At 43.9% G+C, this 14528-nt stretch overlaps 1 protein-coding gene across 2 annotated transcripts in view; it reads right to left on the bottom strand.

The window, feature by feature from the left end:
• LOC109434748 (constitutive coactivator of PPAR-gamma-like protein 1) overlaps nucleotides 1-14528 on the bottom strand; it is a 101431-nt gene that overhangs the window by 11494 nt on the left and 75409 nt on the right. For both annotated transcript variants that reach the window (XM_019711969.3, XM_019711967.3), the window contains exons 11-13: nucleotides 13666-13915; nucleotides 6980-7094; nucleotides 1631-1840 (exon numbers count right to left, since the gene is read on the bottom strand). In XM_019711969.3, the coding sequence (XP_019567528.1) occupies nucleotides 1631-1840; nucleotides 6980-7094; nucleotides 13666-13915 (575 nt within the window). The remainder of the gene's footprint in view (nucleotides 1-1630; nucleotides 1841-6979; nucleotides 7095-13665; nucleotides 13916-14528) is intronic.

The raw sequence follows: 14528 nt of genomic DNA, 5'->3' as shown, positions 1-14528 counted from the left end.
TGATTCACAAGGTTTCAGTTGAGTTGGAATGAACAGGAGAGAAATGACACGTCGAATACTGTGCCATGTCTGCTCAGCAGTACTTGTCTGCAGAATGTTAACATGACCACAAAAGCAAAAATGCAAAAAAAAATTAAGATACCTCTTAATCCCGAAAAACGAATATGAATTCCTACTGTCTGAGCATATTTTCAGGTAAGAAACATTTACTTTAAAAATTATTAACTGAAACTGAATTTAATTCTCAAAATCAATTTACTACTAGACCAGGTATTCACCACATTTTAAAGAGAGGGAACTGAGGCACAGAGTGATAGATGCTTCCTAAGGGAAGCTGGTACGCTCTCTTTGGGGCGGGATCTGACCTGTGTGTGAGGCTGCTCCTGAGATGACTACTCGGCCATTTCACGTTACATCGTGGAAAGCAACATGACCTGCACAAATGTGCCTTATACAACTTGTGTGTGTCAAATTCCATTGAACTCAGGTCAGCAGCATTAGAACTTGGCCTGAACAAAGCTCATCTAACATCTAAAACACTCAACTGCACTGTCTTGTGTACAACCAGTCTTTAACCAGGAAATCTGAAAATCTGCTTACTCCATAAACCAATCCTTAGAGACTGCATGTTTTGTTGTCTAAGATTTAAAAGCTTGAAGCCAATGTGAGCCTCTTTAATGCATTGGGACAAAATAACCTGATAACCTACTTCACTTTATTTTTAAACCAGGATTTTAAAAAGGCACGGTCGATCCTTCTTATTTATGAGTTCCACATTTGCGAATTCACCTACTTGCTAAAATGTATTCGTAACCTCACAATCAATACTTGTGGCATTCTTGTGGTCATTTACAGACATGCACAGAGCGGGGCACAGTTTGAGTTGCCAGCTGAGGTTGTAGAAGGTGACGCTCTGCCTTGTTGTTTCTACTTGTATACTATAAACAAGTGTTCTGTTCGCCGTCTATGTAATGCCACATTTTTCAGGTTTTTGTGGGTGACTCTACTGTTTGACAAGGCCCCATGCACAGTGCTGAGTGCTATCTGTGCCCGTAAGTGCAAGGCTGTGATGTGCCTCATGGGGGAAATATGTGCTAGACGAGCTTTTGTTCAGGCTGACTTATAGTGCTGCTGGCCCTGAGTTCAATGTGAGCAAATCAGCAATACACCGGGGGTGCCAAAGAAATGTGTATAAATTTTTTGGTACCTTCTGTATATTCATTAAGATATCTTTAAACAGAAACACATAAAAACAAGGTTATGTGTTGATCAGATGACAAAAGATGTTGTGACTGGAGGATCATGGGAACCTAACTAACCCAGTATTTCTCCTAGGAGCAGAAGTTTAGTATCTGCTAATTCAGTGCTCGAGGCCAATTTTTAGAATATAATTACTGTGAATAATGAGAACAGAGTGTACTGTGTATCCAGAGCTCAGCTCACATGGGCACTGAACTTATATTGACTCACACACAGGGCTGGGCCCAACTTAAAAGAGAATCCCGTCGCATGAGGTCATTAGAAATTTGGTACGAAAGACGACCTATTAGCCAGTGAGCTTCTTTTCCTCTGGTTAGAGGCGGCCAGCTCCTCCTCCCCACCCCTACCAGCCTATGTTCCTACAACTGACCTGACCATCACAGAGGTCGATGAGTGGGGTCTTTTCCCGGCTTGCTTTGAGGAGTTTGGACTGGAAGAGCTTGCCATCAAAATACATCCAAGGACAGCAGTGTTCCCAGGGCACGGGCTGGCCACACGCGTCGTTTGCAAATAGGGCCATGTCCACGCCACTCATGAAGAGAGCTGACAGCTGAATGCCTCGAGGGTCGAGGTTCTCAATCTTTAAATGGAAAAGAGTGATTTCTATGGAATAAGAGTAAGGCAGTATCCAGTTCTCACAATGTCTGACTACAACTCTCCATGGTTAACCAGGACACCCCTCAACCAGATACCCTACGCAGACCTGTCAATAAACACTGTACAGTGACTTAGTCTCAACACAAAGACTTTTTACGTCATTAAACGAATTTAAATTTAAGAGGCTGTTTTATAAACATACTGAAATATTTCAGTTTGGAATTTGTGAAGCCTTATACAAGTGTAAAGTAATCCTGTATTTAAGGTTGACACATGATAAAGTAACAAATTATTAATAATCTCCTTAGCAGTTAAAAAGCCCACAATTCATTTATGAAATAAAATTTTACACTTCAGATTCTATACACTGGTAATGTATTAACAGAAAGATAGTAAAAAATAATATTCTAATAAGATTATACATTTTCAAGTAGTTATATTGAAAAATTACTTGGTATAACTTCATTCTGAAACTTGTATTTTATGTTTACATTATTTTATATGTTAATGTTTTAAGATAGCAACTTATTAATGAGACTGTCAAATGTTTTAGGAGAAATGGATAGCTTATAAATGAAAGAACACAACAACAAAAACTTTGTATCTGAACCATGCAGACTATCAGAATCTAGAGACTGTACCCCGGTCCTCTGCTGGGAGCCCTCCTGTGTGCACACAACTTTCTCTCCTAGCATCTGATGCGCAGAGTGAGAAACACTGACAAATACAGTCAACTCTTGATTATCTGTCTGTGAAGGACCTAGTTTGTGGATTATCCTGGACTGAGTTTTAGCTGTCCTGGTTTCTGTCTTCCCACCTTATTTTCTAAGGTGATGGTGTCTCAAGAAGTTTTTAGGGATTATCAACCTAAGCAATGCCTAATTGTGGCAGGCAAACTGGCTTTTCACTAAAAAGGATCATTCCAGTGCCAAATACTGATGAATTTATGAATATCTGGTGTTTTGTGCTGTCAGTCCCCATTATCAGCTAACACTGTGTTTTCCAACCTTTTCCGGTTTTGTTTTTAAGTGAATGCATTTCAGAAGTTCCTAAACCTGGAAGTCTGTCTACCGCTCCTGGCCCATCCCGTGGCTCCTGCTTCTCCCAATACAGTGTTGAAAAAGGGAACTAAACATACTCAGCTGAGGGCAGGTGGGGTTAGGATGATGGAATGAGATGCATTTTTATATTTATGAGCAGAAAGTGGAGAAAGAGAGGGTCAGCATGGAAAACAAATTCACCTGGTGCCTGTCTCTGTGCTGCCTCCTCCTCTGAGAGTCTCGAGGCAGAAAGAGGGGGTTTCTCCTTCCTGAAAGCTGACATGGTGGGAACGTGGCACAGCAGCAATGCTTACCCACGCTTGGGGGCTGCCTATGCAGACAACCCTCCCCCTCGCAGCTCCGCTGTGGAGACTCAGCAACCCAGCCTCCAGCCAATGGCACTGCTGGCGGTGGCCTCTGGGCCAGGTCAAAGCTGAGGGAGAAGCAGCTCTAAAGACATCTGCTCGCTACCCAAAGCTGTGGCGGTGCCAGCAGCAGCCCTCTAGGGAAGCACGATGCTGCTGTCATTTCTTAGTCAGTGGTGGGGATCATATCGACAACAAACCCTTATTTGACTAATATAGCTCAAAAGCACTCTGGGCAGGCGGCCATCTGGGTGCCGAGGTTAAGAAAGGACAGCTGGTGTGTGGGGCACAGAGGCACCCTAGTGAGAATGAGGCATCTCCTTGTGAGCTGACAGGAGGAAGGGAGCAGCTTTCCCTATCCGCACACATCATACTTATTTTAAATGGCCTCATCATTACTTGAGGAATTGTGTTTTCATGTGTTTAAAAAATGATGTTCAAGTCACTTGGCTTTAGTAATGACTAACGACAACTCGATTTAACAGAGAAAAATTCTTAAAAGTTGTCTAAATAATGCGAATAAAATCTCAAATTCTGTGTAGAGTTTGCCTCATTTGAAAAAATTTTAAAATTACTTTACATAGCAGTTTATATTTGTCCCTAAATGTTAATTATACAAAGACTACTATCTAATATTTATGGGGCACTTAATAAATATGTTATCAGACACTGCTCTAAGTATTTTTACATGTATTGTCTCATGTACATCTCAACAATAGGATGACACAGGTACTGCTCTTAGAACTCCACTTTATAGATGGACAAACGGAGTCACAGAGCGTTCAAGGTCACAAAACTGTAACTGGTAGCACCAGAATCTGAACCCTTGACTGAAAAAATGGCTGAACTATCCACACTCCAACCTCATTCTATTACACCAAGCAAAATACTCAACATTATTCAAAGTTCAAAGTTAACTAGCGAAATGTTGACAACATTTTCTGACTTTATAGGAAATACAAATATGGAATTTAATCTCTGCCCAATTAGTTCAAGAACCAAATTCCAGTGAGGTGACTTTGCCTGACTTCTAATTACTGGGCAGCAGACTCTTCCTGTGACTGGTCCTATTTACCTACATGCATAATAACTCCTATAGGTACCAGAGACATGCTGCAGCCCTTAACATGCTCTTTACAGCTCTTCATTTTCCATCTTTTATATTCTTCACTTGGCATGTGAAACTGTTAGAAGAATGTAAGGCAAATTATAGGGAGGTCAAGAGCAGGGAGTAAGAAAGTGGACAAATATTGAAACTGTACAAAGGTCCTGTTCCTCATCCTTTACCCGCCCTCCTCCAAACACGGCATCCATGCTGATCTACCCTGGTAATTACACTCACGCTGGTAACCTAGGAGAAGCACCTAAAAGTATCCCAGAGAAAAGTGAGGCTGTCAGTCACTGTCCCAGGTCCTCAAGGAGCCACACAGAATACTTGATTGTTCATGGTCACAGCAGGCGGACAGAGCACAGACCAGAGGAAACTCTTCTAGTCATTTGAACTAATGGTTCCAACATCTTTTCCCACCAAACCTCCCATCAGAAAAGCCAAGCAGAGGCCAAACTGTCAGAATTGCGTCTTTTCTTTCTCTTTTCCTCTTTATTCTCAAAGCACATGATAAACAGAAGTGGGAGAAGAAAAACAGGGTCTGGGCAATCCACAAACTGGATAACGGCCCCTAAAACAACACCAAATATCAAGAGTTGACTATATCCTACACAGTAAAATGGTGTTTTATAGGAAAGCATTGTCATTGCTTTTCATATGTCAAAACAACTTTTAGTGGTTAAATGAAAAAAAAAACAATTACACAATTTACTTTTCTATCACTGAATGTTGGGACCCTCCCTGAGCTCTGCATAGGGATTTTTGTAGCATTTAAATAATGACTATTCCTATCGGTTCTCAATCTGGTAGCTGTGAGGATCGTCAATCTTAAACAACCAACCACCTCTCCCCTAAGGAAAGCTGTTGTTCTTCCTTATGGTTCTTTCAGAATCTATGCCCGTGAATGGAGCACTGATGTGCTGGCTGCCTCGGTGCAGGGAACACAGACCTCCAGACCAGAAGAGCCAAAGGGACAGGGTTGGGCCTGAAGTGCCTGCATTTTCTAACACAGCTCTAGAAACGCCTGGCTTTAGATGAAGAATCAGGAGAAAACCATGAAAGCATTAAGACCTCAAAAGAACCAAAATGAAAGCTTAGAGTGTGACTGTCTTTCAAAAGTTACAGCCTATGTGTTGATCCAAAAATGAAAAGGATATGGGAGAAAAGATGAACTTTGAGTAAAAGCAACTTGATGGTGAATAAGGCTTGGTGGGCATACCTGATACCTGGCGGTCTGATTTTCAGAACTGGGATGTCAATACTGATGTAATAATCTAAATAAGAGAAACAGGAAGTAGAGGTAGAGGGATGGCACCACACTCTAGTCAAAGTATTTACAACACCCCTGAGCGCAGTCTGGTGATGAAGACAGTGGTGATGGCACCACACGGTAGGTCACGGGAGGGAGACCTTCCGCTTAGTACCAGCCTCTCAGGGGACACCCGGCCAAATATTCTAGAACAAAAACTTAAATTCAAAACCATTAAAAATAATAATTTCTGTCTAACAGAAAAGCTTAATCTGGAAAGTAAAGAATACAATTTGAGGTAGATTCTCCTAAGTTTTATTGTCTTATTTAGCTTGTTTCAAAGTCATCAGAAGCCTAAGGTGACCACAAATGACATGGGCTCCTCAAAGTCAAGGGTCACTCAAAACCAAATTACTGCATTAAACTGAATAATTTAAGGAAAATCAGCAATTTATTGAGCCCCAAATGTAGAATACTGAAAATCTATAAAGCGAGCCTAAAACTCCTGTTGGGAAAGAACGCCTTCGTAAAGAATGGCAAAAAGATCTAAAAGTGAAGGCGATTTTGTCAAAAGAGATTACTTGATTACAAATCAAATTTTGTAAAATAAATAAATAAATAACCAATGGCAAAGAAAAAAACCAAAACCCTATACATTAAAAAGAAAAGGCAGTTTCACTAATTTAGCTAACTCTCGAAAGTCTTGTACTTTCTAAAATTTACTGTAGAAATTAGAAAGCAAGTACAGCCATGCGAACACAGCAACTAATAAAAGTGCACTGAAAAGATAAGCACACCGAAAAATCAGGTGACAACACGGGAAAATTAATACTGTCAAAACAAAGAACAAAAGGACTTACTGGAAGGGAAAATTAAAAGGAATACGATGTTAAATGCTGACTAAAAGGGCACAGGAGTGATGGTATCACACTGTTCTTCAAGTGGTTTTTAAAAGGTATTTACAATACTAGGAGGACAAAGACTATTTTTTAGAGAAAACGAATGTTGTAATTAGGAACAACAGAACGAAATAAGAAAGAGATCCTGGCCAGATGTTAGGAAATTCTTTGGACCAAGCCCTCCCACGGTTTGGGATCCCCACCTGAAATAAAAGGCAAGTTTACTTCCTGATGTGAAAAACAAGAATCAACACCCATTGGTAAACAAGGGAAAATTTTTATCGGACAAAACGAGACTTGACCATTTCCATAACCGGGGAGAAATTCCCTTTGCCCTGAAGGCTCTCAAGTTCGCATCCTTAGCATTACTAGTGTGGTGCACTGAGCAGCTGCCCAGGGAGGTGTGCTGTCCCATGAGCTCCAGAGCAAGGCTCCAGGACAAGGAAGGAGGCGTCAGTTACCTTGAGCTCCTGCAGCTGATCGGGCTCGTAGAGTTTGGGGGACAATGCCTGAGCCAAGAAGGCATCCAGCTCCTGACGACGCAGTATCCGTGCTCCAGGCCATTGCACCATATACCTACAGGGGTGGAGAGACAGAGGGTATGGGGTCAGGATGCAGCGGTCACCAGTCACATGTGCAACCTGGAGTGCAGGTTCTCAGGAGACTCAGGTGACACAGGCTAACGAGGCTTCTACAGACTTCTTACCAGCTTTTCTGTTTTCACTGGATGACACCAATTACAGACAAAAACCCAACCATCACCTGGGCTGATCAGCACGTTTGATTTTAGAGTAATTAAAAATAGCACACTAAATTTATACACACTGCAAACCGTCAGTGATTTTTTGATACAACTTTACTCTTGTGAAATGTTTAAATCCTGAAAACACATTATAAATACCAAATTTATATGACTTATCTATTTTAATTCAAGACAGGATACCTGGGAGGCAGACCCTACCTAGGTACAGATAAGAAAGATTAATCCCTTGATGAAGAGCAAGTGTTGCGTGAACTATATGGATGAGGCTTCGGCAGTGGCAGATGAATGTACTCGGACTAAGTAGGAAGAGACCTCAGAAAGAGAACTAAAGCTACGGCCTTCAGAATGGATCTCTAGTCCCCAGGGCCACAGACATACTGGGGGCCACCATGGTGTGAGCAGCTGACAGGAAATCAATCTCTAACCCTACAGCTTCCATGTGTACTACCTGCCTGAGAAGCATCAGGTGTCCACATCACCTTTTCCCTACCAATCCTCTTCCCCTTACCTTGCCTTGCCATGCGTGCGCAGGGCCCCGTGACAACCCCGGGGCACAGCCACAGGCAGAGTTTGGGGTGAGAGTGTGAGGCTAACCACTAAGAACGTGGTCCTAAGTCCCGTTCAAGTCCAACAGTTTGCAGTTCTCTGCATTTAGCAAACTTGAAGGATGATCTAATCAAGTTGCTAGCTGATCACTAAAAATAACTTTTGATGATAGATTCCTGTGTCAAAGGAGTTTGGAGAAGTGTGACATGCCTCACAAAGCTCTCTCCAGTACCGTCTGCTGAGGATGTCTTCTCAGGGTTTAAAGTCTAAGTCAACAAAAACCACAATGAGAGTTGGTACAAAGCCCTGTCTCATTATTGTAATAATTAATATTCATCCACAGAAACATGGACTCATGGGTGAAGGAGGAGGTTCCATCCAGCTGATTAAGAAGTACTTTCAATAAACATCCCAACAAGAAAACTTAAGTGCTTGCTAGGCGCCAGGCACTGGTCTAAGCATTTACACGCACTGCCTCCGCACGTAGTCACAGAAACTCTGAGGAGGAACCATCACTTTCCCATTTGAGAGATGGGAAATGGAGGCACGGAGCTTATATACTCCATGGTAAAATTACCTAGCATTAATAGGAAGGAAATGAATTTCAAAGTAAATGAATAGTGGAGGTGAAATCTCTGTGGTATTTAGATCTGACCAATATTTAAAAGAATGATGCAAAAGTTTTATTTCAGTATACTGTCAATATTTACAATGACAAAAACAACATCCTTTGTAATTGTTTGAGAGCCACAAATCTTAACTACAGTGCTCTTACTGTGAGTTTTAATCAGGGCTGGATGCAAGAAATAGCAAATATGGAGAAAGTCCCCCACTTTTGTCTGAAAAAAAAAATACTGTGGAAAAGATTGTGCGCAACATACAATGTTCTCTGCTCAAGTATCCACATTATGCATCCTTTTTATTTTATATCTTATTTTAAGTTGTGGTAAAATACACATAACATAAAATTTACCATTTTAATCATTTCTAAGTGGACAGTGCAGCGGCATTAATAGGTCCATTCACAGTGCTGTGCAGCCATCCCCACCATCCATACCCAGAACGCTTTTCATCCTGGAAACCTATGAAACACTAACCCCCTCCCCCATGCCCCGAGCCCCTGGCTAGATGGTCCTTTAAAAATTATGAATCAAGAAAAAAAGTGTCTTCGAAACAGGTTGGTTTTCTCAAGATCTTTCCTGGTTTTCCTGGCAGCAAAGACTCTCAGCACTCAGTTTAGCTGCAATAGGTCTTTTTGGTTAGAGTATCTGCTATTTCCTGTATTTCGTTTCCTATTACATTTTCACAAAGTTATCACTTACCTCTTTCTCACTGTATGTAAGTCCTAGAAAAGCCTTTCTAGATGTAGAAAGAGTATGAGATGTACACAAAGATATACACAAACACAGCTTAGATGCTATACACACGGAGGGCACCAGTGGCACCTGGCAGGACCTGAAACTTACCCCCTCAGTTGGTTATCTCATCTGCCTACGCTACTCCTAGAGCACAGACAGTGTTCTCAGCCCGTTACATCACTCAGTTTTCTCTAGACATTCTTTCCGTGTAGCCTCAAGCTTCCCATCACGGATGTGTGAGGGGATCTGCGGCCTTCCCTTTCTCATTCTCCTCTCACTGCCCTTTGGAAGTGTGGGTGCTGGGGCAGGTCCCTGCATCTTGGAGCTGGACCCTGGCTGTGTTCCTCAGCTGTTGGGACAGGCTCCTCTGGTTCTCTGAGTCCTGTTTGAAGGCTCAAACCCTCCACTCCCTTATTTTCTTTATTAATTTAGGTTCCTCCAGGATGTAACCCAGGGTGTCACCTCTGGAGAACATGAGCTCTCTTGGGTAAGGACCTCGTCTATGTTTCAGGGCTGCACCCCAGGAAAGGCCGCCTCTGCTCCGTTCTGGACAGTTGGACAGTTGCTTCATCCTCATGCTGGACTTCTGTTCAGAGGCTGGCTCCTCCAGGTCTCTGCTGCGAGGATTGTAGAGATTTGGCTGCTCTTCTTTCCCCATCCTCCTGACTGCTGTCCTAACAACCCATTTGGAAACTGTGTAATACATGGTTTACACATGGTTGACACCACTAGTGAAGCGTCAAGGAGACCACCATGTCCCTGCAGGGCTGTGCCTGCCCCTGACGCAGAAACGGAATCTCACCCTGAAGGAACATAAACAAATCTAGACTGAGGTGCAGCCTTCAGAGGTTGACAAACTGCAGCCTGTGTGTCAACACTGTTTCCTTTTGCTCAAGTGCACCTGCAGATCCCAGGTGTGCAGACAAACCAGGGCTCCCTGTTCAGAGGCATCTGCATCAGCCCACAGGAGGAGAAGAAGCAGTCGAGACTGAAAGAGACATGGCGACTGAACACAAGCCATGAGCCAAGGTTTTCTGTTGCTAATAAAGTACGTTATTGGGACAACTGGGGAAATCTGAGTGAGATCTGTACATGAGCTGTACCAGCATTATTTTTCTAATTTTGATAATGTCCTTGTTTTTTAGGAAACACAGACTGAAGAGCTTAGGGGTAAAGGGGCATCGTATCCATAACGTATTCACAACTTACACTTAAGGGATTCAAGACAAACACACAGACCCACACAGAGAGGAGGAAAAAGCCACTGCAGGAGAACGTTAACGTGTGGGGAATCTGGTGAAGGACAGCCACGAGCTCTATGCATTAATCTCACAATTCCTTGAAGTTTGAAATTATGCAAAAAAAAAAAAAAAAAAAAAAGAATCAAAGAAAGGGAGGAAGTCTTTGTGGATGATGGTGCGGCCTTGCGATCACTGACCCTCGCCCCATCCCAGCCATCAAAGCTGGGGGTCATGCTGCAGGACTCGCCTTGTCCAGGACACAGGCCCTGCCCTTTGTCCACACCCCTTCAACCCCATCCTCGGCCTCACCTCCGCAGCCCCTCCCGTTACACGGCTGCAATTTCTCAAGAGAATGACGACCACTGGGCTGTCAGCCTCAGCCCACAGCCCATACTGGGGGCTCTCGGAAGCACACTGTTACTCATCCTCGCCTGGCACCCCTCCCATGACCCCCACACTCTTCACCCCGAGATTTCAGACCTCTTACACAGCCTGTCTCCACGTTGCTAGCAGGTCATACCCACTGACCAAACAGAAACCACGCAGGGTGTCCTCCTTCACTTGCTGCCCTGGGGCCCCAAACACAGAGAGTAGAAGGGATTCTCTTAGTGGAAGTGGACCAACCCATTTGTGGTGTCCCAGTCCCAAATCCCTGGGACTTGTTCCACGAGACACTGTCCCTCGGCTCTCCCAGCCACCTCATCTCAACACGATGGTCCTCCTCGGGATCTAAAACTATCTTTCCAAGTGGGAAACCCCTGGCCCCGAGAGCCCACCCCACACACGACAGTCTCTTCCGACCAAACATGTCATCTGGCTTCCACCCGTGTATGGGGCCTGCACTGCACTCACTGTGGCTTCTCGATGCCACCAAGACGAGAGCACAGGAGGAGGTTCGCTCGGACTCAAGATTAGTAGTTACATTTATTAATCTTTTCAAGGTCTAAAATGAGTCCTTTTTAATAAACCACCACAAAACAACAACAATAAAGACTGTCTTGAAAAAGGGACCAGGACAGTCCTGAAATCTGGGAAGCTTTATGAAAGCCATCTGAATAGTGCCTAAAAGAGGCGGGGTTGTTTCTGGGGTAATGGAGGACGACTGGACACAGGGACCAAGGTAATGAGAAGAGGAGAGGAAGCCCGAGCATCCAGGGCCCCATGAGGCCGAATGCAGGGGCAGACAAGACGTGAAGGCACCCCCACCCCAAGCAGCATTAAAGCATGTGAACGCCGTGGTCCCAACAGCAGCAGCTCGTCCTACTAACGGAAGGTGGCCTCTGTCCAAGGGGGCAGCCCCATGAGCCCAGGTCCAGCAGGCTCTTTGGGTCAGGCACATGGTGGACAGTCAGTTGCCCCATCAGATGAAAGGCCACACATCATTTTAAACTTGGAAGACAGAAATACAAAACAAAGCAACCAAATTCTTATTGCTAATTTGATCTTATAGCACTCCAAGTCTTAAATTTTTGGCTAATATAAGGTTTTTACTGATAAAAAAACAACAGGTCCATTAATGAATTTTCCATCAGAGGAAACCAGAAGATTCAAAAACCAAAACAATATAACTAATCTTTCTAACTAGCTAATTCTCAATGGAGATAAAGACAAGAAATTGACACACTATTTTAGTCAACCTCAATTTAATTAAGGAAAGCCTTCTCAGTAAGTTATTGGCCTTAAAGTCTGTAACGAATTTAAGAAACTTCAAGAAATAAACAGCTGACGAAGGCTCTGTCCCTCATCCTCAGTCAAGCAGGTGAGACCTAGCAGGTGTCAGGGGTCAGGGGTGTGGATCCCCGGGGCTGGGGCAGTTGAGGGCCTGGAGGGCAGCTGGGCCGCAGGCTGCCTGTCTGTCAGGGTCAGAAGCCACATACATGGGGAAGAGAGCTGGGATGGGTAGGTACCAGAAGCCTGTGGGCGTGTGGGTGCCCATACACACCGGGAGGGCTGTGTCCAACTGTGCCCAGCACCAGGAACTAGCACAGCGGGGACAAAGGGGCATCAAGGTGAGGCCAGGAAATCTCTGCAGAGAAGCCAGGAAGTGCTCACAGAGAGATGGAGACACGACAGGAGGCCAGCCTGGCAAGGCCCCCACTGGCCCAACAGGTGACAACAAAGCACCAAATTAAAATGATGGTAGCGGTGGACTAGAAGCCACTGCACAGAAAGCAGAGCTGCGAGTCCACACTGATGGAAAAACACTGTAAGTTTACACAGCTTCAAAGTGCCTCCCATGAAATACGTGTTCGTTATAAAGGGACAGAGCTGCCTCACTGGAGAAGCCCCACAGCAGCCCCTTCACCAAGCGCTCAGAGTGGAGACGCACAATCTGGACAGGACCGCGAGGAGCAGAGGGATGGCATGGCCGCCACCAGCGCCTGCCCTCTGGAGACCAAAGGGACTTCACCTCTGAATGCAAAGAGGGTCTGAAATGAACTATGAAATGGAGATAGAAAAAAAAGGCTCTTTGTAGTGTACTGGCAATTTTTTCCTAAGTTTGAAATTGGTTAAAAAACAAAACAAAAACCTAATAAACCTGACTTAGGTATGCATGCCAACTCCAATTAACTCCAGAATGCCAACAGTGCCTGTCTACACAGGCACTTATGGCCGGTCCAATGAGGGCCTAGAAGCACAGGGCCCAGATCTGGGTTTCCAATTCCCCTTTCCAAGGACAGGAGCAGGAGCTGGCCCCTGAGAGACAGGTTCCAGCGCAAGGACGATACAGACGAGCTTGGGCATCTTGTGGTACCAAAAAAGCAAGGACATGCTGGGGGGACAAAAGACATAGAAGCTCACTGAACGCGCTCTCACTGCCCATGCTGGAAAAATGTGAGCAACCAAATAAACAAAGACACATCAGGCTATAAACGCTAGGAATAAAACAGATACCACCACAAGTTCATACTGATCTACATAAGGTTAAACGAACAAAGAGGGAAGAGATACGTTTTTCCCTATGTAGAACAATCCAAAATAATATATAGCTCTGATAGCCTTCAAAATCTTTAATATTTAAAAAATAAACTGTTTAAAGTCATTATATTTATATAAAATACATGTTAACCAAATATACCAACTCTATAAACATACTATATAGCATCAATGCAAAATCCACATTGCACTTACATGGCCGATATCCTACCCCCACCCCACCCCACACCCCTGCCCCAGTACTTCATGCAGACGCATCTGAGAGGTGTTCATATGAGCACCTGCAGGGCAACCGTACCTACCGCAGCACACAGCACAGCACCGTGAGATGAGTGGGCACGCTGGCTGGGTTGAGCATGGCTGGGGTGTCTGACCTCATGCAGGCCAGGAAGGCCCTCATCCTGCGGTTCTTGTCCTCCACTGCCTTCCCCAGCCAGAGCCTCTTCAGGTTGGGGCAGGTCCACTCCCTGAAGGCAAGAGCTTCCACCAGTTCCGGGGTTTGCGGAGATTTCCCTTTGTAAGCTGCCCACTCCTTAATGATCACTGGTGAAACTACGGGAAGGAAATCAGAGAATCGTTTATGCCCTGTCTCAGCTCCTTCAAGCCTAACAAAACCTTCTCTAGTAATTACAGCCTGAGGATGTATCTCTCATGTGACAATGCCTCCTGTAGTCAGCAAAGCCACTCATGTCTAAGATACCTGTTCTCCACTCTATGCACTTTAATCGCTCATTTAAGTTTTCAGTTAGGCCACCAATAAATTTCTTCTCAACCAAATTATGACTTGATTTCCCCATATAACTAATATGTATAAATCAAGAATGTCAGACAAAATTTGTTTTACTATTAAAATCCACTAATAATTTTAGTAATAACAACTGGTACAATTCACAGAAGTATGTAATTATCATGGAAATCCATGGAAAATCCAATTTAGATAGCTAATGGCTTTCTATATACTCTTCCTAGTTAATTAGACTTGAGAAAGAATTTGCATTTGGTAGCCACTTTACGTTAGGAACTCTTACATTAACACATACAACAAAATGTTAAATTCTGTTTTTCGGATTAGAAGAGCAAACTACTACACAGTGAGACCTGAAAGCCCAGTAAGGCGGCAAGCAGAAGCAATATTCGTGTTAAGAAATGCCAGGTGACGTCAGCA

This window comes from Rhinolophus sinicus, chromosome 16 (assembly GCF_057876585.1).
Source record: "Rhinolophus sinicus isolate RSI-liver-muscle chromosome 16, RSI-T2T, whole genome shotgun sequence".
NCBI classification, from domain to species: Eukaryota; Metazoa; Chordata; class Mammalia; order Chiroptera; family Rhinolophidae; genus Rhinolophus; species Rhinolophus sinicus.
Note: the sequence above shows the minus strand (reverse complement) of the source record. Positions and strands in the feature narration are given on the sequence as shown.